This window comes from Pavona decussata, unplaced genomic scaffold (genome assembly GCF_977016875.1).
Source record: "Pavona decussata unplaced genomic scaffold, jaPavDecu1.1 SCAFFOLD_34, whole genome shotgun sequence".
Classification (NCBI taxonomy): domain Eukaryota; kingdom Metazoa; phylum Cnidaria; class Anthozoa; order Scleractinia; family Agariciidae; genus Pavona; species Pavona decussata.
This window is the reverse complement of record NW_028145457.1, coordinates 1,217,452-1,241,896: the sequence shown is the minus strand read 5'-3', so window position 1 is coordinate 1,241,896 and position 24,445 is coordinate 1,217,452. Positions and strand designations below refer to the sequence as shown.

Here is a 24,445-nt window from a genome sequence, read left to right as displayed (position 1 = left end):
AAGCATCTCCACCAACTTGTCAGTTCTCAGAAAATCTTTCAACCTTAGCTCAGGCATTATCCTGAGATATAACGCGTGAAGAGTTTTACGTACTAAATATTGAGTGGCTAGAAAGAGTCTCATTGCAGACTATGACAAACCAAAAGAAACGACAAATTAATCTGCCATTTAATATGATTGCCCTTTCCCCAAAACTACAATGTTTAACATGACAATTTACATTCCCAGGGCAAAACCATTTATTTGCTTTAGATTTACATTTAAGATAAAAATACCCCAACCTTACGCCATTTCAGCTTGTTCCACTTAACACCGCCATATTAAAATAAAATACGGCATGCATTTTTACACTAATTGCAGTTATGCTAACCCACTCCCAGAATTTATAGATTCAACTCTTAATAAATAATTTTTATGCATGGCTATCTCTGGACACTAGGTATTCCCCATTGCCGTTACAAACCAGTCAAGTACCCAGCGTTCAACATAGCACATATGCGTGGAATAAGATTGGTATGACAAGTGACTGGACCATGGTGTGGCAGCCTGTAGTCCGGCCACAATGATGATAGAACTTTCCAATTGAAAACAACATTTTAATAGGTAAATAATATTTCAAGTCTCATTTGGTAACTGGTTTGACACATTCCTGTTGCCAGTGAAGGCGGGAATCTGTGAGAGCTAATGCACAGGTTGTTGAATTTCGTTTTGCTGACATTTTTTTTTTTTTATGGGAAGTAGTATTTAAAAATGTTGCTTGTTTCTATTCGTAGAAATTAGTAGAACGCCTCTAAAATTTAGGAAAAATATCAGTAGTTTGGTATTTGGCCTTTGCCAAGAAGTTTCTCTCTTTTTCATCGTGGCCGGACTAAGAGCCCGCTGCCTGAATCAAACCACAAACGCTATTTTCGTTCTCCTGAGCAAGAAATATACGTTTGTGTCTATTATGGCCAGAAAAGGGAACACATATTACAGCCCCGTTGGTAACAACAGCAGATAAGCAGTCGATTTATACTAGCACTCTTTATCAGTTGATACAACAGTAATGGTATCAAAGACATGCCTAATTATTGGTGAACAAGTTATGGTTGTTAACTCGACTTTATATGTTCAAAACATAGCAACAATATTGCTTGTTAAGAACAGCCTTAAATTTAGCTTTAAGTGATTATAACTCAAAAGCGAGCTCGGTGACCCCCATTTGTACTATTAAAGTGTAATGTTTCAGAGACACCTTAAATTTTCGACAATTTAAGGTCGCTCTGAATCCCTCTCCACGATGCATTATTGTAGTGTCCACTGATAAAGCGCGGTTGTAATAATCAATCACAAGGTAACTTAAGGAACTGTGCTGGAAACTGTTGTGAGCCACCTTAAGGAATATGCTAAGATAACTGATAGCTTTTGTTTACATGCTTTAGCGTGGTTTATTGCAAAAAACACATGACCAGGTTATGACCAGAAATCAGTCTGCCCACGTAAGGAGTCTACACCTCTTGTTACTGACTTTTTGTGTTCATAAAAACCTTCAAATTGTTTTAAGACTGTTACATTTTTAAAACTATGTTTAAGATCGCGCAGGAGCCTCATTTTAAAGAGTATGTTGGAATCGTGACGACTGATTCTAATAATATGTACGCAGATTATTCATGACAAGATTTTTTGGCGTGCTTTTAAAATAAGTTATTCAATGCATTCTGGTTGGCGGTATTAGTAATAGCAATAACAAGTATCTTTATTATTAATTAGTAATCTAACAATATCCCTGCAAATTTCCAGCGCGATCGACTTCAGAAATTCAGAGATTTTTAAGAAATTTAGGAGTAAAAACCTAACACCAACCACAGAAGGTTAGCTTATGAATTTATTGCCAGATAGGCAAGGGTCCTACGCGACCTTAAATTTGGCAATATAGGAATGTCCTCAGGTGCAACGTCAAAAGTAGCAGCTGTAACCAAAACCTTTACAATTAGACCTTTTAGCCTTCCTTGCTTAATGAAATCCTGAAATGTCCGCATAAAAAGCCGCTGAGAACCACTCTCTTGTGGTGCTGGCACTGTTTGTAGCGCTCTAACTTTGGAGTGCCTGTTAACTGAAGTTCAATTAACATAGCTAAAGTATACTGTAAGCAAGCTGTTCTGTCATCTTGCAGCTCCAAGAAGTTCTTGAATCTGTGGAGGAAAAAAAAAAGATAAGAGAGAAAAAATTGATTGGTCTCCGTTGCAACTCGTATATTTGTTTGTATTTATATGTGGCCAGCTTATTTCACGTCATAAAAGAAGAAAAGAAGGTCATCCCACAAATATGGAAAGTAACGAAGAGTACGAAGAACAGCCCTGCATGGAAACCACGAGCCTGCTCGTAGTGGTTTACAACAGGAAAAAATGCAAACGAGTCAGTCAGCCTTTTCACGATCAAAACATTTTAAAATCCTTCAAATATAACTTTACTCTCACGATGATTTCACGGTTTAGATACAATATGGTCGCATTACATTGAAGACTTCTTTTGAAACTGCTTCTACAACACAACAAAGGTAAAACAGTCAATGGCTGACCTGCATTGTAAGCCAAAAAGTACACCTTCAAACTCACTCTACTGACTCTATGAAAAACTTCAGTCCTCAACCGGAATCGAGCCGAAGGACCTTGGATGCCGCTCTAACCACTGAGCTAAAGGAAGACTCGTGCGGGCAAGCTTGGCAATTCACTAAGGGTTGTTATTAACATCCTAGCAGTATCCAAGACGTGAAACCTAGTACATGACCTAGCTTGCCACCAGTCTCCTAGTAGCTCAGTGGTTAGAGCATGCGCGTGACCGGTGTGCAGATGTGTTTGATTCCCATCGGGGACCTGTCGTGCTGAATATATAAACTACACGGCCGAGTTGCACAACGACAACGACCTGTGAGGGGAGAGGGCCTCCAATGTGAATTTTAAGCTGACCGAAACAAAGTAAGAAGAAAAAAAAATAGAAGCATGCTACCCTCCAGACTATCCAACACACTCCCCCAACCAGGATCGCTACGATGTCTCGGAAGATTTCTGGCATATGATAGCAGAGACCGTTTTACCTGTGATTTGTACATGGATTTAACATCTTCCAAGTCCATCTTCAACTCCTCACATTGTTCAGCTTTTTCACCGTACATTTGCAACACAGCATTGTGCCGCTGCTCCAGCTCCTAAAACGCATGACAATGATAAGTGAAACAAGGTTAACTTTGACACGGATTTTAGCAGTATCACTTTGATAACACGCCATCAGTAGGCTGTGATACACGGGGCTCTGTCCAAGTGGTTCAGCATGGAGCAGTTGATGTTATTCATCTGCTGACAGTGCTGTAGTATTACGTGCTAGACAGGCTGTTTACCAAATACTGTGCAAACAAATATAGTTCACTTTTGCCTAAAATTTCATTACTTACTTATTTAGGCCCTGCATATTGCACGTAATAACGCATTTTTATATTGAACAGTAATTTGTAAGAGTTGCTTGATTCTATGATGCAACAGCTAGTCCATACAATAAGGCCATCTAAAGAGAAGAACAGGTGGTTACAAACAATTTGTCTCCTTCCTACAAGACCAATTTATTTACAGCCAATCCTAGTAGATCAGTACACTGTTAGAGATTGTAATTTCGTCATACCGAGGTCTCTGACTCTTGCACACTGGGTCCGGTGACCTGCTCCAAAGTCAATGATTTCACAACATCTTCTGCGCTTTGTCTATTTTTTAAAATCACAAACCACCCTCTTTCCTCTCCTCCTACAAGTGCCGTTCCTTACCTTGTGTCGCGTTCGCAATTCAGCCAACAGTTGGCTGTCTCGCTCCAGGTTTTCTACCCTTGATGTGAGAATGGTTAGTTCTTCTGTAAGCGAATCACGCGTTTTCTGCAGAGAGGTAATTTCCTCCTATGGTAAAAAAAACTACGCGGTTATTCGTATCTCTCGGAAATTCATAAGAAACTATTAAAAAAAAAAAATTCTTGAAATTTCTTTGAAAAATCTGATCTGCTAACCAAGCCTGGTATTCATTTCGTGTGTTGATGTATTTACAGGTTTCATCTCTCTGTTTACTTTGCTACTTTGTTCTTGTTGTTGTGAGCTTGTCAAACCGTGTTCCCTGCGATGTCTCAGTTTAAAACCTTCCCAATCTGCCCAATACCTGTAAAAGTTCAATTTCGCCATCCTTTTGCTTGACCTGAGCCTGCAGTCGTTCTACCATAGCGGTACTACCTCCCATGATTCCTCTGGAGATGCCATCAATAAAGCTACCGCTGCTACTCTGCCGCATATGTGTCCTGTGGGGGGAGGCCTCAGGAAACTCATCCTATAAGAACATTAGACAAGTATACTTCATCACGCTTTTGCTCTTCAAAGAAGTAAATAACGGCAAAGTCAATTCACAGTAAAGCCGTAGGATCGGTGCTCAGAATGTGCGAAAAGCTTCGTCATATTTAGTTTTAAAAAAGAAGAAAAAATATAAATTCATTGCAAGTTATTTGATTTTGTTAATAATTAACAACGCAGGGAAGAATGTCTTAAATAATTTCATTTTTTCTGTTGTTGTTGCTTTGCTTGTTCTTGGTAGAAATATGGCGTTTTTGCACCGAAAACCGGAACTGTTGACAAACCATTGTTCGTTGGATTTGTAACTTGCAGACACTCGACTAGTTCCAAGGCCTCGGTCATTTAGGATGTAGTTGCCCTCTACTAAGTTGATTACTAATCATCTCCTACCTGTGAGAGTTCACTTGAGGCAGAGGGTGATGGCGGGACTCCAGAAAGGCTGGATTGCTGCAGTAATATTCGCTCCTAAAAATATCAACAGTGTTGAGCATGGTGACAAAATATCCGGTCGAAATTTATTCCATTGCGCGTATGCCACACATTGACATTCAAATCCTAGCAGTATGCAGGATGTTTGTCCCATGAACCTAGTTTAATGGCCTTAGCTCCCACGAGTCTCCTGAAGCTCAGTGGTAGAGCATCCGAACTAGTAATCGGGAGGTCTTAGGTTCGACACCTCGTAGGAGCACTGGAATTTCCTTTTTCCGACTTTGCCTGTGTCACTCAGCGAATAATACACCATTCTTATGACTGCCATTTGTTCTTTCATGTTTGTTTGGAGGATATGGTAGGGAGAAAAAATTGCCGGCATTTCTAGTAGCTGTCGGTAAGTGACAATATATAGCACTTTTCTTCTTAGTTGTTTTGTTGTTGTGTCTGTCTTTCTTCTTTTTTTTTTTTTTTTGTAAAACGAATGTAAGGTAAAGGCAATGCTTCATTTAGTAGAGTTCTTTAACTGACCGATCAAATGTCTTCATATAAATACTCCCTATTCATATAGACAGCGTCAAACCGCAGCAAACTCACCTTCTCATTCATGGCACTTTGAAATCTCTTCTTCTCTGTTTCCATCTTACTTTTTTCAACAGCCAGCTGCTGTTCAAGTAAGGCCTGCAATGAACATGTCACGTGACATCAACGTGCATTCTGAGGTTCCTTTTTACTTTGAAGAATTTGTGAAAGGCACAAAACAAGAACTACTATTCTGGAAGCGGCAAAAACTACAATCAACATTATTGTATTTGCGACAAAAACACAACTTCTTCGCCTCATCCTTTTCCTGGCATCTTTTAGCTTTCGTCAGAGGATTTTACAAGAAGAGTCTCACAAGGTAAGCTCGTGGGGAAACGGTATTTGTAAGTGGATAAATAAAGGTAAGCTCGTACTACGAGCCCAAGTAGCCCACACGGCTGGAGCTTAACCCGGCCTCTGTAGCACGAAGCAACTTGGAGCATTAACAAAAATCAATCCGTAAAGTGGCCGTGATAAGAATAATAAAGAGGTGGCCGTAAGTTGCATTGTAAGCCGTTTGTAAGTAGAACCATCCAAACAACTCTTTAATGTCAGTACCTTTTCCACATTGTTATCTTCCATCATTTTTCGGTATTTGATTTCCATTGCCTCTGCTCTAGCAGCTTCCCTGGAACAATTCAAAACAAAAATCAGAAGAAAGAAGATGTGATTGGACATGGCAAAGCAATGGCAACATCGATAGGAAGGAGTGTACGTAGCAACAACAACAACAAAGAAACTTTACTAAGAAAATAACAAATACAATACACTAATCAACAGGCAAACAGACCGGCAACAAATAAAAATCATACGCGCTCATTAATTCTATGTTTGTGGAAAAACAAAACAGGGAAAGAGAGAGAATAAAATACGCCTTGGTAGAATGAAATCACTCGGGGAATAATCACATCTGTGCTTAATCAACCAAAAAAGAAGTGAACTATGAGTTCAGTATCCGATCAATATGAAATTCGTTCCTGAAATCATCTGAGTGCAAAATTCAATTTTGAGTGCCGCCATTTTGTAACAATTTTTGTGACGTCATTCTGTCCAAACCAACTAAAAGAAAACCGTACCATTCAAATACATTATGAGATTCAAACCAATTTCGTTTGACGGAATGACGTCTCGACGAACCGGCTAGACTCCTAAGTCCCCGCTCAATTATTTGGATTTTGAAAATAATACATACTTATTAAATTAGATTGGAGTCTTGGCAAAACTAAGGCTGCGTGTAGTTGTTGCTGTGTTGTTTTTGTAAAACTGAACAATCATTCAGCCCTATAAGTTTAGTATACAAAACATCTATTCCATGAGCGCACTGGACATGAGGTGGTAGCTAGGTGATAGACAGCCAACGTATTAATGCATAGTGCCGAGTTCACTATAATCATCCCATATCCAGCAAGGGCGAGCAATTAATTATTTTATCAAAAACAACAAAAAAATATTGTTAGATCTTCCTGATTTCATTTTTCGAGAAAGACAGACAATTTAATGGCCAATATTTGTGGAGTATGATATACTATGGCTGCTAGGCCAATCAAAACTCTGGAATTGCATAATACAATGAAACAGTTTTTTATTGATTATTGTAATTACCTGCTCCTTGCATCCTCTGCAGTGTCTAGCTTGGTTCGTTCCACCTCCAGAGTAGCCTCCAGCCGTGACTTGTCTTGCCGATATGTGATCAACTGCGACTCCACCGCTGCCACTCGAGACTTTAACTCCAGCGCATGCTCCGTTGCTACACGTTCCTTCTCTTGTGCCTCAGCCAGTTGAATCTGAGCCTCGTCTGCAACACAAGGTCATCAGTCACAAAACAAATGTGAAAACGCAAAAATTCAGAGTTGCACTTACTAAGTCTCTCTGTTAAGTTCCTCTCCACTCTCTCCCAGGTTTGGGTATGGTTTCCATAGCTGCTTTGCAGGTTTTCAATCTGCCTCAAAAGTGGTCTTGTAGCTGTGAGTTGCACAAACATAAAACAAAGTAACATAAACATAACATATATTAATGCCAGAAAGAATAATCAAGTACTTTGTTAAGTTGACAACAACGAAGTCTCAGCATCATTCAATTTTTGTTAAGTTGCAAATGTTGAATGATCTTGAAGTGAGTCATTCATTAAATGAACACTATTCCTAATCATCAGCAAGGTGGCGGTTTGTATCATATGTTTACATACCATGCGTCACACTTTCTGTAAGTTCTTGATTCCGAGCCTCTGCTTCTTGCAATCTCTGTTCAAACCATTTGATATATTTTTTAGTATACACCACACAAGTGAATAGCACTTTTCGTGCTTGCTGATTGGCTAGCTCAGAGGTAATTAGCCAAGTACCATATTCACCTCCAAGCGACCGAAGAGAAACAAGATGGCTTCCCATTTCGCCACGGTTACTTAAGAGGAAATTATTTCGATAAGCGAGGCGGCTGCTAAAAAAAAAAAATACATAAATGGCAACAAAGTTTGGTTTGACGGCAATAAATGGTAAGTTATTTAATCTTTTCAACCTCGTATTCTAAGGCGAAAAATGAAAATACAATCACTTGTTTACGAAAACTGCCGAGCACTAAAATTACAATGAAAACAATGAAACATCTAATATTTTTCAGCATGGTTTCAACGACAAGACAAATTTCAAAGAAAAAATGAAGAAATGACACCGTAGGAACTAAACAATTATCTCCAAACGTTTTACGCAAGAAAGCGAGACGGAACTTTTAGAAATCGCTTACTGCATGGTGTGCGAGATTTTAAAATTTCATACCATTTGTCGGTACATTGTCAGAAATTGTGTGGTATGTACTAAAACAATTATTCACCTCAGTGTCGGTGAAAGTGATGGATATTTACCTCTCCGCTTTTCGGCTCGGTAAATATCCATCACTATTCACCTCCACTTTGGTGAATAATATTGTTAAGTAACAACTTCCTAGCCTGTTCCAGGCGTTCAGATAGTGGGGTGGGGGGCAGAGTAAATTGCATTGCATGTGAATAATAAAGGCAAGGAGCAGGGAAAAACCACAAGATACTCGCATCACAATAATTTTTCCACTGCTCCCTACTATCTGAATACCTGGAACAAGCTAACAACTTAAAATCAGGCACACAAGCTAAATAAATCAAAAAGTGGGATTTTTTACAAAACATTTAGTTCTTCTTTCCTCTACGGTGTGTTTTACAAAATCAGTGATCAAAACTTTTTATGATATTTATTTAATCAATATACATATTTTTTGTTTTGTTTACGGTGTTAGTAATGTTGTAAGTGAAGTTAGTAGTTAGTAGTATATACAGCCACATTGTAAGTAATTAAGCTAAAAAAATTGTATGTTTGAAACACCATTTTAATGGCAAATAGAGTTTTGTATTGTTAGTAGTGTAAGTAATCTGTAGTGAAAGCATTGTAATATAACGTAAGTAATGTGTTCTTGAAAATAAAGTCTAATTTTGTTTAAAAAAAAAAAACAAGCTAACAACTTTCACACACATCTAAGTATATTTCTCAAACACGAGCTTCCTTTCATTGTTATTTGGTAGTCTCTGAACCAGACATAGATCTATTCACGTTCATTTTAGAGGTACTGTACTGTTCTGAGCTATCATTAAGAAAATAATACCATTGTATCCAGATTTACCATTCAGGATTATCAGTTTATTAGTCACACATTGCGGGGCAACAATAGTATTTTTCAAACTTGGATACAGTCAAACCCCGTTATAACAGACACCGTTGGGACCAGAAAAAGTGTCTGTATTACAGAGTGTCCTTATTAAGCGGGTTAATTTTAAGGAAAAAGTATGGAGCGGGACCAAGAAAACTGTCTGTAATAAGGAGTGTCCAAAAGCGGGTGCCTGTAAAGCGGGGTTTCACTGTACTTAATTACAAAGTATGACAAGAGGATTTATTACAAAATCACAGTTAACTTTGAGTGAAACAACTAGCTGTTGTCATTGTTAGTTGGTTTAATCACATCAAACTTTATGTCAAGGAATAGATTTTCAGTCAGAATAAGTGCACGCATTAAAATGGTAAGGTGAACTCACAAGGAAATTCACCTGTGATTTTACTGTGATAATTTTCTGTATAATCTCACCTGCTGCAGGTCACTAATCTCCTGACGAAGGTTATCTTCTCTTCTGCTGGCTTGCTGCTCACCTCTTTGAACACTACTCTGAAGATCACTTATCTAGAAGAACAAGGTCCCTGAGGGTTATCATGCATGCATGTCCAGCAATAAAACTAAATGACTCAGCTTTGCTGCACAACATAGGATAATACAGTCACTTACGCATGCATTGAAGTTACTCTAAACAAAGGGATACAGGAGAGAATGGTACAAAACCAATAAATAAAGTGTGGCACTGTAATACAGCAACAAAGTTGGAAGCAGGGAGTTGTGATTTTGTTTTGTTTATCTTACATTACACTGTTTCAAATAGAATTAAGATCCTTGCAGTTGTGAAAAGAAAGCCTGAAAAAAATTCAGGCTTGAGCAGGATTCGAACCCATGACCTCTGCGATGCCAGTGCAGTGCTCTACCAACTGAGCTATCAAGCCAACTGGGAGCTGGTCATATTGTGAGTTTGTAATACACCCGAGAAGGATGAATAAATGAATGTAAATATATGAAACATATATTTTGAACTGCAGATGAAAGATCAAATAGAAGAAAGATCCTCGCAGTTAGTACGCAACTTAAGCATTATGACTAGCTCCCAGTTAGCTTGATAGCGCAGTTGCTTAAGTTGCATACTTATTTGATCCACAGTTAAAAAATATATGTTTCATATATTTAAATTCATTTGTTACACTGTTCGTTTGGCCAAGAGAAAACCAGATCCCTGGGATGAGTGGTATGCTGAGCAAGGAAACGCAGCATGTCTGGGGCAATTAATCCAGGAAAAAAAAAACAGTAAACCTAAAACTGAGCTCAACCCAAGAAGCCTGTTTAATAAAACAAACACAATGAAAAAAGCCTTCAGGATAATTTCTTGAAATATTCTGTCTTCGTCAAACAATGAGCTCAACTAATTAATTCCCACACCTTCTTTCAAATCTCCTTTCACTTTTAATTGTTAACTTCATAATTTTACACACAATAGTTTTATACTGAGTAAAAGGTATACCTGGAATTCTAATGTTTCAATTTCTTTTTTAAACTGTCTTTCCCTCTTCTGCATTGCAACTCTTAGTCCTTCCTTGGCATTCATCTCAGCACTGAGAGCTGCTTCCTGTCAAAAAAATTGAAATAAATATTGATAAGAAAATTGTCCCTCAAAATAAAAGAACTTCTGCTTAAAAATCGATCATAAACTAACCTGTACTGCACTGTCTTTAGATGCATTTTCTTTATGTAAATCTGCCAGTTGTCTGCAGTTGAAAACAAGTAAAACAAGAGGCCTTATTCACACAATACTACCAAAACAATATAATTTATTGCAAGAGAAATAGCAAATTGCATTAATAAATACAGCCTACTTTGACCCATAACAAACAGAAGGGATGTAAATGCCACAACTGTGAAGAGTCTAGTGGCAACAGAGTGAACTGCACCTGGCTTGGCTTGTAAGGAAGTGGGGGAAGGGGGGGGGGGGGGTTTGGGGCAACAGAGCTCATACACGTTTAAATCTCACCTTTCCAAATTACCAGATTCAGCCAAATGGTAGTGTCACTCTTACACATACAGACTACATCCACCCTCCCCTCCCCAGTCTGGGTTCTATTTACCAATCCTCTTCTTTACTCAGGAGACTGCTCACAGGCTAAATACAACTTGACGAGATATCACCTAAGGCCATACAAAATCATAATGTTGTCGTCGTTGTTGCCGCCACCACCGTTGTCGTCATCCTCATAGTAGTAGTAGTAGTAGTATTTATTGGTAGTACTCTTACTCACTTGTAGGCATTATCCAGTGTGCTTTGCATGCTTCTCAGCTTCTCATTAGCATCATCTAAATCAGACTAACAAAAAAGTTGCATAGTTCAAAATTCTGTTTTTTCCAAAGTTGCAGGATCTCTCCCTAACAACACACCACCAGGAATGAATAATTAAAAATCATCTTTAACATGTACTAATATTGCATCAAGAGGTTATACAGGGTACCCACGTTGAGTTTTGTGACTTTCTCTTCTTGTTTTTCAACATATGCATTCAGTTTTGTGATGGCATCTGAAAAACAGATTTGCTGTGATTACTATACTGTTGGAAGTCAAAAAGTATGCTTATCAACTTTAACTAAATACTGTAGCATATAAAGGCACATAGGAAAAGGAAATGCCATTTCTGTCAACTGGGTAATATAGATTATCTGCTGCTTCATAAACACTTCTTGCTCAATGCTTTTACCCTAAATGACTTTTATTGTCAAGAACTCAATTTAAACTATTGAATAGTGTGGCATGTTTCATGTAAAACTTCACAATACCCCTGCACACAGTTTCAGCTAAGGGAAGACAAAAAATAATTATTTGGAGGTGACCAAAAACCCTTGCTCCTTGTCACTTATAGGTGACCCCAGCATTGACTAAGTGTAACACCACTTTCACCAGACTTCTTGCACAATGCGAAAAAAATAAAGATGGCCATGATATGAATAAATTAGTATGTGTGGGGCAAAACAAGCTGTATAATTCATACAGAAATTTATAATGGCCCCATGTGATCAGATTTATGAAGATTTCACCTATGTGACATATACATTTTCACTTCAAGTCATACAATGTATTGTGTCATACATGTATACGAACTCAACCCATAATTATATGACACACACCAGGAACTGAACCCAGTCCACATTGGTGGGAGACAAGTGTTCTCACCACTGTGCCATCCCAGCTGCCCTTTATCTGTACAGTACATAACATGATCTGTCTTATCACAATCTGTACCTGCTTGCTTCTTCTCAGTATCTTCTTTCACTTTTAGGATTTCAGTAAGTCTTGCATTTTCAGATGTTAGTTCCTCTATTGTTTTGCTGTTGAAACAACAATGCATAATTGAAGTTAATATTAAGTGGCCTCATTTATGCCGCACTCTATGCCACTTACATTTTTTAGCCGTTTTCCTAAGTGAGATTGAGCTAACTATATAGTTTGGGGTTGTGGTCCCAGATTCAGACTAGCAGGTCTGGAGTGGGCAACCGACTCGAACACCACAGAAAACGAAAGCAAAGGCTCCTGTGAGCCAACTCGTGAATGCAGATGACACATAGTAATTGAAATTTAGACAGCTACGGAAACTTCCTTGAAAGCTAAAAGAAATTACATCTTTGCCCGATTATGTAACGAAAAATAACCATTCTTTTACTATAAAAGTGATAGTCAAATTATTCTCTACAGATTGAATAAGATTATTCTGATGCGACGATTAAAAAAAATCATGTGTTTTTTTATTCAAAGTTCATAGAAGCACGCCATGTGCAGCTACGTCATGCAAATTCGTGTCCGATAGTCCGGGGCTACTGGATTTTGCGATCAGGCTAGTGGATTCTGACCATCACTTGCCCGATGGGCAAGTGAAGTTTTTTGGGGAATTAAAATTACAAAATTACTGTTGGGCATACTTTTTCTAACTTCCAGGTAGATTTGTGTTTTTCAAGCTGATCTCACAAAGGGAATTTATCTGTTCAACAAAGTATCGCATTGCATTTCATGCCCGACATAAATGCGTGAAATTTTTCCTTTGGAGTTCAGTCCACGCAATCCTCAAGTAAAAATAATGAAATATGACAAGCTCTTGCTAAATAAGAATTATTTATCAACCGCGTCCTTTTGCTTTCCCATAAATTACCAGTTGTAAATTTCGAAAATGAAACATTTTTTCCCTTTGAAACCTCTATGAAAGCTGACAAGATCTTAAAGTGTTCATTTCACCAGAAATTTGCATAATTTTGTTTACGACGTCAATGATGTGTGACATGGCACGTTCCGCTTTCGCATGAAAACTGACAGCAAAACTTTTTTCTTTTAGCAAACTAATCTACTTGATGTAATACTTTTGTATGAGAAGGAAAAATATGATGAAAGATGTCGAGTTTTCATGTATGCAAAAAGTTTTGATTAGCAGTGAACATTTCAGTTAATAAGAGTGCTTCTTTCAGCTGAAGACATTTTCTGGCGTGAAATATTTTTTGGTGGCAAAATTTCAAGTTGCGCAACGGTGAAAAAATCGGTGAGGCCTACAATAAATAAGGCCACTAGTGCTAAAGGTAAAAGCTCTAAAAACCGTCTTGTTTATTCGAAGTCCATGCCGACAATTACTTTTAAATTAAATAATTATTTAATTAAATTATTTCTAAATTAACTTGTTTTAAATTCTTAAAAGACACCACTCTTTGTGGAAAAAAAACGAAAAAACCAATAACTTTGCTCAGATTCAACAAAAAATCTCCATTCTTACACTAAAATGATTGTCAAATTATTCTCTACAGAATGAATAAGAGAATTCTGATGCGTCGTGAAAAAAATTTTCACGTTTTTTTTTTCACTAATTGAGTTTACGACCCCAGACTTTCTGAAAAACTGAAAAAAACTTGTAACTTTGCTCAGATTCAACGAAAAATCTCCATTCTTGCACTAAATGATCGTCAAATTATTCTCTAGATATTGAATAAGAAAATCCTGATGCGCCGTGAACAATAAATGTTCCCGTGTTTTTTCCACTAATTGAATTTAAAACTCATTCACTGCGCACGCCCGAAAGTTAATGACAGAACCGACCAACCAACCAACCAACCAAGTCAACAGTCAGCTATCGCTATAACTCGTTCATTGCGCATGCGTGCATTCACGAGTTAAAAAGGAAAAAGATAAAGTATTTACTAGGGTATTACTAGAAGCAGCACATTATGCAAGTGACGGCCACTTAATAATAATGAATAGAAGTAAAGAAAGCTTCCTTAGAGCCACAAGGAAGACAATTAACACCAGAGATTTTATTATTACCTGTTTTTCTTTATTAGTGCTTCGTTTTCTTTTTCTTTGGCTCTCAGTTTCTTTATAGTATTGTTAATTTGAAGTTCCTGTTTAGACAACCTTTCCCCTAGTATTAAAATGAAAAAGACAGTTGATTCATGCAACTAAACAGAGACCACATTTAATACCTGCTCTGTGTAAGTCCTTTTGAATTGGCCTATCAGGAGCAACTTCTAAGTAACCACAGTAAAGGGGCCTTTACCAGGGCATACCGTGACAACACTTTTGTGTGTTAATTTTAGCCACGATGGTACATGTCATGTACATGATCCTTGAAAATACATTGCATGGTCAAACATCCATAAAAGTCACTGAATGAAAGCAAGAACAAATGTTTTTGGACCCCCATTTTGGACAGGGTCCACAGACCACTTAATTGGACTCAGTCCATCGACCTTGCTGTTTTTGTCCCCACAAAAAAAAAACAAGGATAAGAGAACTCACATGCATTTACATATGCATACCCAGTTCAAGTTGAACAGGATTCTTCAGCCTTGAAATAGTTTGAACTACCTTTGCCTGATTGTTGGCTATTGAATGGGAATATTTCTTCAGTTGGTCACTAATTAACAACATCAACAAAAGCTTGGTAGCGATGCCCCTGGAAGCGAAATACTGGACTGTACTGAGTTGGACTAACAGAGGAAGTTGAGTGAGTTATGTTATCCCCTTTTTTGTTCGGGGGGGGGGGGGGGAAGGGGAGGGTGCAGGGGTGGGGGTTAGAAAAATAGGGGTCCCATGGACTGGGTCCACTTCAGTGGTCCACAGACTGGTCCAAAAGGGGGGTCCATACTTTGTCCTTGCCCTCTAAATGATGTATTTATCTCGCTGGTTTTTTAATTGCAGCATGCTTCCTTACGTAAAAACTTTCCAACCATATAATACTCAAATCTAACCTTAAACTACAATTCTATCAAATGCAGTAGTTGATGAGATTTTCATTTCACCACTGAGAACTAAAACATTTCAAAGTTGCCTTTATCATGATTTTTGTGACCTGACCGCTAATAAAATGACCTGCTGTCAAATAACCTATCAAGAAATATTTTCTACGTGACACATACAAACGTACACATCAATACTGTATTGATCAACAGGAAAATACAACAATTCATTCTTCTAATAGTGTTTTGTAAATTACCTTCCTCTAATAGTTGAGCAATTTGATCATCTTTTTCTTTGAGTAGAGTTGTAAACTCTTCAGACTGCCGGTCATTCCTGACAGAAATATATGGAGCATGTTAGTAAAATATGTACCAAAGTAAGTACCAATAAGCAACTTGATTTTGCTTTTAGACTTAAGAATATTTTGTCCTTCAGCTCAAAGCTTTTGACTCAAAGCTTTTTTTGTGATGTCTTAAAGCCATATTTTAATTATTGCTTGTCTATATTTATTACCACTGTAGTGGGAAATTGGACAGGCTTCATAAAAGGACACTTAGACATTTTCATAACTATAGGACCCTAGCAGATCATGTTGGTTATGACTTAAAAGATCAGAGAATTCAGAATACTTTTCTTGTCACTGTTTTCAAATCTTTGAATAATAATGCACCTGAATATCCTAATTAGTTCATGACTTATTCAATCTTAAGTAGTGTAAACACATTTTAAAAATTGTTGGACATCGTTTAAAGCCTTAAAAAAAGAAAAAAAAACTTTATTCTCTAAACTGTCAAGATAGTAGCAGACTAACTACACAGATATAAAACAACTTTTCAAATGTCACGTTCTGTTACACAAGGGTACGTGTATGTTATGTAGCTAATACAAAGAGAGTGACAGGTGTTAGTACAATCATTATTAAACAACCATATGACAATAATTATTACAATTTACGTTAATTTTTACTACACACTACAACAATAATGATGGGATGATAATGTTACAAAAAAGAGGAAAGAGGTATTGTACAACGATAACAATAAATTAACATGCTTGACTTTGTTTTTCCCACTTCATTGACATGGTTTCTTACCTTAAAAAATAAAATCTTATTATTATATTAATTATCATTGCAAATATGTGTGAACAGTGAAGCAATCTGCAGAACACGCAACACAGTAAGCCTGTGAATTTTGTAACTGCTTCTGGACAAGTGAATTTTCATCCATCCAAGACAGGTACTCATGGATGCACAGTTGATACAATCCCAGAGGCTTTTAACTGTTAAAGGTACATCAAAAGATTCATTCCTACCTGATTCACACAGTAATAAAACCCATACAGTACATGTACGTGTGATCATTTGATAGTCATATCTGTAACTGGTGTAAAATATTTTATAACTTATAATTTGTATATTTCTACCCACTTGGAGTTAAGATTTTTCTCTGTTTGTTCCAAAAGTGCCTTCAACTTATCTCTCTCCTGAAATGAAATTTCATTTTTACAATTACTGTAACTATTATAATTCATCGATATAATGTTTAATTCATGTTAAGTTATATGTTATTGGCACACTTTTCTGAAAAAGATTTCAAGTATTGGCACGTTCTGAACTTCTGCTTACTAGTTCAGAAGCTGTAGATGCTATAAGAGACTTGTGGGGGAAAAGCCATTATATAAGGGTCTTGACTGACAGGTCAACAAGTTAGTGAGCCACCTCAAAGAGAACTCTGTTCAAATTAGCCCATTAACAGAACAAACCTTTGCGGCTGCTTGAAATTTATTTTCTGTGGCTGCAACCCTGATGGTAAATTCCTGTCTGACTTCTTCTACTTCTTCATCATCTTCTTTAAGAGCAGCCTCCGCTTGCTTCAGTTGACTAACAAAAGGAAAGACAAACCAAAAGTAACTCTTTTTTATTACTTCTAATCAGTTTTCTTATTTGCAGGTCTTGTACTAAACTTACATACCTTCTTGACAAGGATCATAAGCATTTTGTAATAAAATGATCAAAGTACACATACAAACCTCCTCAGTATGGAAGCTGTCTCCTGTAGATCCACATTCTCTTTACTTAGTTCAACTAGCTTATTCTCACGTACTTCCACCACATGTTGAAGGTTTATGACTTCCTACAAAAAAGTAATTAGGGAGATTTTTTCTTAAATAATGTGATATTATTTAAGCAAAAATTAGCCCAAAATTTAACTTTTACCAGTGTAAACAACTTCTGATCATCATTAAATGCCTATTTTAACTGTATATCTATGTCAAATTATTGATTCACTATTATAGCTTACTGCTAAGGCCAGCAGCGGTAGCTGTGTTACTAACAATCCAGAGATATGACTCACTAGACAGTACTACTCGTTTTCTAATTATACCAGAAATACAACCATTTTTCCAGAAAGACATTTTCCTTTTGCTTATTGACTTCAAAAACTAGTGAAAGCCCTGCACAGAAATGTTAACTTTTATGGACATCACTCTTTTTTTGCAGCAAACTTTTCATTTATTCACATGCAAAAACTATAACTATACATTAATAAATTATTAAATAGATGCACCAACTGATTGAATACTTGCATTGTGGAGTTCTTTGATTTTCCTCTTCAAGTCTTCTGTACTCTCAACAGAACTAGCATCATTCTCTACTAGGCCCCTCTCGTTTTCTCCTGCATTCTCTGGTGCTACAGCACCCTCTGTAAGAAACAGTGAACGCTCGGTTCAAACAGCCAAAATCACCCAACAATTAAAAATAAAGATAAGATAATGCTAGGGTTATTATTATTATTTTTTTTTTTTGGTTCAAATGGAGAACAAGGCAATTAATCACACTTTGTTTGAGTTGCTTCTGAATCATTTCTTATGAATAAGTTGTAACAAAGCTAATTTGTAACAAAGCTAAGTTGTAACAAAGCTAATTGTTCAAATTTTAACTTAACTTGTAACACCCATTAACTACATTCTAACTTAATTGAAAGATAACCCGCACCTGTAAGCCTGCTTCACATGTGTGAGGTAAACACAAGTGAATCTGCAAAAATGTACAAGAAATGTACAAGCAAGTTTGACTGCTTGATTTATGAAATGCTCTTCATGAAGAACATCAAGCCTTCACTGAACACTCAAACAGAATCGATTTGCGCCAAAAATTTTACCTAACACTCTAGTAGTTATATATTTATAGTTTTTATTTACTAGTTTATTCCACCTTTGGGACTCATATCCATAAGGACATAAATTTTTTCTCTATTGTTTGTAATCTAATAATTCCAATTGCCATTCCTACTTTTGACTTGATATGCTGATGTGAACTAACACCAAAACATCATCAGCTTTTAAAGGTTTACGGTTTTTCTTATGTATTTCAAGCACATAACCTTAGTTTCTTTTTTTCTGTTCAAAAGTGGCAAAATAGCAACAATACAATAAAAGTTAATTAGAAGGTTAATAGATATCAACAATAACATCAGCAATAACAATGTCAACATAATAAAAGTTCGTTTAGAATCTCGCTCTTGACTGGAACCTAATTGTTCCAAATATCTGCCACATTCTTGCTGAGGGGAACAGAGCATATATTAGTATTTTTGTTCTCACATGCAGCACTTATTCAGGGGAAGTGCTTTTTCAAGCACTGTATAAAACATACTGAGAGGACTGTGAAAGGTGCATGTACATGTGACATATTATCAGTGATTTGATAAGTAGATAAAAGACATTTTAAAATGACTTACCATTAATCATAGACAGATGCTGTGTTTCCACTTCCTTGCAAGGTATCTCTTTTATTTGCTGCTGTGGAATACTATCTTCAGACTGTTTGCTTTCTTTACCAAACGCTACGTCTTTAATCAGTTCTGTTTCATTCACAAACACTGGTTCATTTTCCTTGATACCAGTAAATGATATGTTAACTAAACCTTCACTTTTATTCAAGACATCACTGTCTTCAGTTGGATCCGGTGAAGAGGCCTCTCCAATTTTTGTTTCTTTGTCAGACTTTTTGTTAAAAACGTTATTTGGTGTGGAGCTAGCAAGTGGCACACCCTTGTGAAATCTATGTTGATCAGTTGATTCTGTGGGAAATGCGTGTTCAGCTTCGTCCGTAACCACAGTATAACTGACTGTTGAATCCATAACAGGAGACGTGTCATGACCTTGGCTTACTGAACTGCTAACTACTCTAGCAGCAACTTCCTTGGCATTTTGTGAATGAATAATACCATCGGTCTTCACTATTCTTTCAAGAGTTATTGCATTTGTTTCATGTGACCCCGCAGGCTGCTCTAATACAGAAGAATTCATGGCTTGAGTGTCACGATTTTGATTTTGTACTTCCACAACTGAAACTGGTTCTTCATTAGCAGCAATTGGTTCTTCTTTTTGAAGATCTTTGCTGCTTGCCTCCACAGAAATGTTAAGCAAAGGAACACTGTCATTCCCTGGTGTATTAAGCTCTTCATTGTTATGTCTCTGGCTTTGTTCAGCAGGGGAAGTGTTTGAATGCTTTAACTCCAATCCTTTGCTTCTTTGCACAGGTGTAACACTGTTGTTTTGTGCATCACAGCTACCTTTTGGTAAGTTACCTTCCCCTACTTCAGAAACATCAGAGCAAATTTTGTTTTCAATTTTATTACATAGGTCTTTGGCAAAATCTCCTGTTTCTTGCTGTTGTGATAAATTCACACTTGGCACTAATAAATTACTTTCTGCTTTTGTAGAATCTGTGATATCCATGCCATCACTTTTATCCTCTTTTAATGGTTTTGCAGACGAGATGCTATCTTTATCTCTTGCAGTGTTAATAGCCTCTTTTCTGTCTTCTTTGCTTCTAACTTTTCTTCCAGCTGCTGTTCCACTTACTCTAGAGCCAGGTTTTCTTCCAGCAGTTCTACGATTTGATGTTTTAGAATCATTATTTGTTGTTGATGATGAAAGCGAGTCACCCAGAAATGATGACCAGAATGAATTGCTTTCATTACTGTCAATGTCTTTGGAATCAGTGTCACCCGAGGAAGATTTCCTGGGGGATTTTGAGGGTACTGTAGTAGACAAGGATGAAGAAGATTTTCTGGTTGTTAAACTCTCTCTTGCAGAACCAGTAGACACAGAAGAGAAATCAGATTTTTGCTTGCTTGAAGCTGTAGAAACAGAACATGAAACCATAACAAGAAACTTTTGGACACTCATCCACCCATCCAAGATGGGTATGTACTTCTGTATTATCTCAGATGAGTGGATTTCCAAAGAATTGCCTTAAGACTATAACTATATTTTAATTGCTTCTTTACATTATTTTCTAAATGCTCTTCTTAACCTTTTCTCATTGCAATGATTATATTTCTGAACTAAAATTTTTAACCTTAGAAGCCAAATAAGATGTTAAGGTCCATGCAGAGCTCATACTATTTTTGTTCAGAAATCATCATTGTGGCAGGAAAGATTTAAGAAAAGTATAATTATAACCATTTTGTGAAGTAAACAATTAAGTTTAAAATTATCACTTTCTGCACAGAACTCATTTCACAAAATGTCAATCTGTCATATTTTGCAAAACAGGACATTTCAGACCTCTTGACTTGCTATTTTTTTTTTTGTCATCTTTTTTTGTCAACACATCAAGGAATATTAAAAAAAATATTTAAAAACATAACTTCACTACCATGGACTATAAAGAGTTTGCTTCACAAAATACAGTCCCGGTTGTTCAAAGCCCAATTAATCTAATCCTGGGTTAACTTCAACCATGAATATTGATTCAAGTTTAATTGCTAATCAGCAAGGACTCTTTAAAACAAATTTTGTTCCTCAGTTTTGACGTAGACTTTTCCTTAACTTTAGCTTAAAATTAGCTTTTAAAAACATTTTCATTGAGCGAGATGAAAACATCGGATAATTTGTAATCAGGGATTAGTGTTAATCAGTTTTCGAACAACCGGCCCCAGATCATTACTCAACTTAGAAACCCCACGCTTTCAGTGTTTATTATTCTTTTAGTTTATCACAAACAGAAATCCAACTGATATGATACTACATAACTATAATTCTACAATTTTATTCATCATTTTGCTTCATTTCATCATTCCTGAAAAGAAATCTCAGAATAAGTTTGGTCAAACATAAGACCATGGTAATTCATATTACCATATGTGACCCTCCAGGGGAAAACACGGACAAAGGTGATAGCACGCTCACAACACGCTAACACAGCACGCTTAGCGTGTCTAGATTCACGGATATGCGCATACTAATTTGCAGAACAATTTAGAACACACTACCTTTTGTTTGGAAATAGTTAGCACGCTAAACCTTTTGTTTCGATAAGTGTGCTCGATGTCATGCTTAGCGTGCATTTTAACACGCTAAAACTTTCAAGAACACGCTTGAATAATAACAGAAACACCAAGTCATTTCAGCTGTCATTGTTGAGACGAAAGTTTGAGCAAAGTTTATAAATAAACGCGACTGATTTGCGTTCAATGTGCGATCCCTTTCAAACTGTGAATTAACAATGAAGGTCAAAGTAGCAAAAATTTTCATTTTACTTACTTAAAACTTGATCTCGAAGGTACAGCACAACTATTACGTCTATATTGCCGACCAAAAAATTGCCGAAGATTGAAGAAGTGTACGGATATGAGGCACGTCATTTTCAAAGCTTATTGGATATTTTCCAAACGATTATAGGCTCCTGCGAAGACAGCTGAGCAGCTTCTATTTTCCAACGAACCAAAATGTCATCCAATTTGCCGTGACACAAGTGACGTGACTGAGGCGCTTAAACTTGCATAATATTTTCCCCATCAGATTTTAGAACTGAAACATTAATTTTCTTCAATTTTGTACCTGTTTTGCAGCGCTCACGCGTGTCATACTTAAGTGAATTCTCTTGTTTACACTTCCGATAAATTTCTCATTACGAATGACTCTGATAAACCACACCACATTCAACTGTATCGAGAAACAAAGTGAGCTCGAACTGTGATAGAAACCTTTCTATTTTCGCTTTTTTACAGTGAAGAAACACGTCCAAAATTCTTATCAAGGGCAGATCTATGTCACGTGCTAGGTAACCAGAACAACGTGGATCAAGTTTCATTTTGTTGAAAACAAAACACGCTCAATAAATTTGCTCAGAAGCATGCCAGCGTGCTGTGGGATTTGAATGTCCTTTCCAAGTGATAGAAAAATCATATTTGAAATTAATTTTGTTTGAAGCGAAAAAGCGGGGAATGTTTCTTGTTCTTTTGATGTTTACATTTTTTACCGGTACTTCTCATACACGTACAAATGCCCTTGACGCTACCCGGTAGAGAAAAATATATTTTTAGCTCGTTAAATCTTAATCATGTCGACCAAATGTGAAGAAGGATTGATGCAAATCCATAGCACGAAGTTTTCGGCTTTTTCCGAATAAAGGATGACAAGTTGACAGCATGACGAAAAGGTTTTTCCGAATGTCTGCTTCAAATAAAAGTAAAGTGGTCACGCTTTGGTGTGTTTTCACACACAGTTTTTGTTTTGAAGTTTAACACGCTTTTTTTGTTCGATGGATCACGCTTCTTTGTTCGGTAGGTCACGCTTTTATTGTTTTTAGCGTGTCCTGTAAAACAAAAGGTTCAGTAATGAGGCAAGATTCTGAACACGCCTTAAGCGTGCTAAGATCAAATTCTTTTGTTTTGAAGTGGAAGCGTGTTGTGAGCGTGCTATCACCTTTGTCCCTGTTTTCCCGTGGAGGGTCACATATATGAAATCCAACATTAACAAGGCACTGTTAGGTTTGCATAATTTGAATTCTTATTATTAATCAATATTTAACCAGAAAGCTCCTTCACTAAGTGGTTTTCAAGGAGGTTCTGAGTTGAATACTAATTACAATAAAAATGTGACTAACAACAATAATAGAGAAATGGATAAAAATGATAAATACAATAAAAAACGTTCAAAAAGTAACTCATAAACTTGAAAAATAAGTAGATCTAAATCTCAACATAGACTCACAATTCCTAATATCATTGCTTAAATTGTTCCACTCCTTAATGACATGAACCTAACCGCTGTTTACCCCCAATTAGTTGTAACGGGGGACAAACGGAAATCATGGCCATATAAATGTGTACTATACTTGTGCTTATCTTTCAAAGGGGTCAGTCTTAGATATCATCACACATCAAGCATGATACATTGGAGCACTTGGGATGGAAATTGCTGGTGAGCAGGAGGAGGGGAATGAGGTTGTGTACTGTGTTCAAAACCCATCACACTCTTGTTTCTTTAGATGGCTTGATACTGAATGGGACCAATGCAAAGGACACACCAGTCACGATTGTTCCTTACTTACCTATTTGTTTATTTATTTATTTTTATTATTATTATCAGCTTATTTAGTTAGCCACTTCTTTTACTGTTACTAGTGTGTACTGTTAACACTCACGATGATCTTCAAATTTGAAGAATTAAAGGCGCTCGTTCTTTGGAAGAAGATTTCGTTTAAGTTTTGTTTCGTTTCGTTTCGTTTCGGACGAGGCCCTTGGGAAACACCTTAATATTTAATTTATAGAAAGCGAAAAACAAAATATATGTCCTAACCTGAAGAACTTGGAGCTGCATCACTTGTTTCATCTTTAATATCCAAAACCCGGTCGATGGATTTTTGCAGATTTTGCGCCTGAGAGAACGCTGTTTTAGCGAAAGATGAAAAACCTGAAGTATCAAACCAACTCATGAGTACAACGTGTTTTAGTAAAGAGCGCTTGTATAGCACCTGGATTACAAGATGAACATTATTTCCAAGGGAACTAAGGAACGATAGGAAAAAACTCTATCCACGTATGATCGCCGCCATTTTGTTTACCAGTGACATCATTCGGGTCCAATCCTCGGTCCAATCGAAGAAAAGGGCCCCGACAGGGACATAATTGGTAGGAACCTCATATATGGTAATTAATTATTATGACCCCAATTTTTATTTTCAGTTATTGTGTCCCCAACGTCTGTTTAAAAATCATTATGTCCCCCAACTCTTATTTTTCGTTTATGTGTCCTCCTTGTCACTCTATTACCTTCTTTCACTGTTATTCTGTTACCAGGGTAACAAGGTAACACTAACAAGGTAACAGCGCAACAGTGTAACAAGGTAACAGAGCATAACAGGGTAACAGAGTAATAATGTAACAAGGATTTTCACGAAAGCCAAGACCCCC

The 24,445-nt window shown here is 36.9% G+C and overlaps 1 protein-coding gene across 1 annotated transcript; it reads right to left on the bottom strand.

Annotated features, from left to right (window-relative positions):
• Positions 1–147: 147 nt before the first annotated feature.
• LOC146484378 (TATA element modulatory factor-like) lies at positions 148–24,107 on the bottom strand. The gene is made up of 24 exons (XM_085104899.1): positions 23,832–24,107; positions 18,977–20,383; positions 17,819–17,938; positions 17,265–17,364; positions 16,998–17,115; positions 16,663–16,718; positions 15,490–15,566; positions 14,319–14,415; positions 12,264–12,349; positions 11,483–11,544; positions 11,272–11,336; positions 10,692–10,743; positions 10,500–10,604; positions 9,467–9,559; positions 7,551–7,605; positions 7,226–7,327; positions 6,968–7,160; positions 5,924–5,993; positions 5,381–5,464; positions 4,745–4,819; positions 4,170–4,334; positions 3,791–3,916; positions 3,074–3,184; positions 148–2,171 (listed from the first exon to the last, which is right to left on the bottom strand). Exons 1-24 carry the CDS (start codon positions 23,965–23,967, stop codon positions 2,142–2,144), a joined length of 3,585 nt encoding a protein of 1,194 aa, XP_084961025.1. The 5' UTR covers positions 23,968–24,107; the 3' UTR covers positions 148–2,141.
• Between the last annotated feature and the right edge of the window lie 338 nt (positions 24,108–24,445).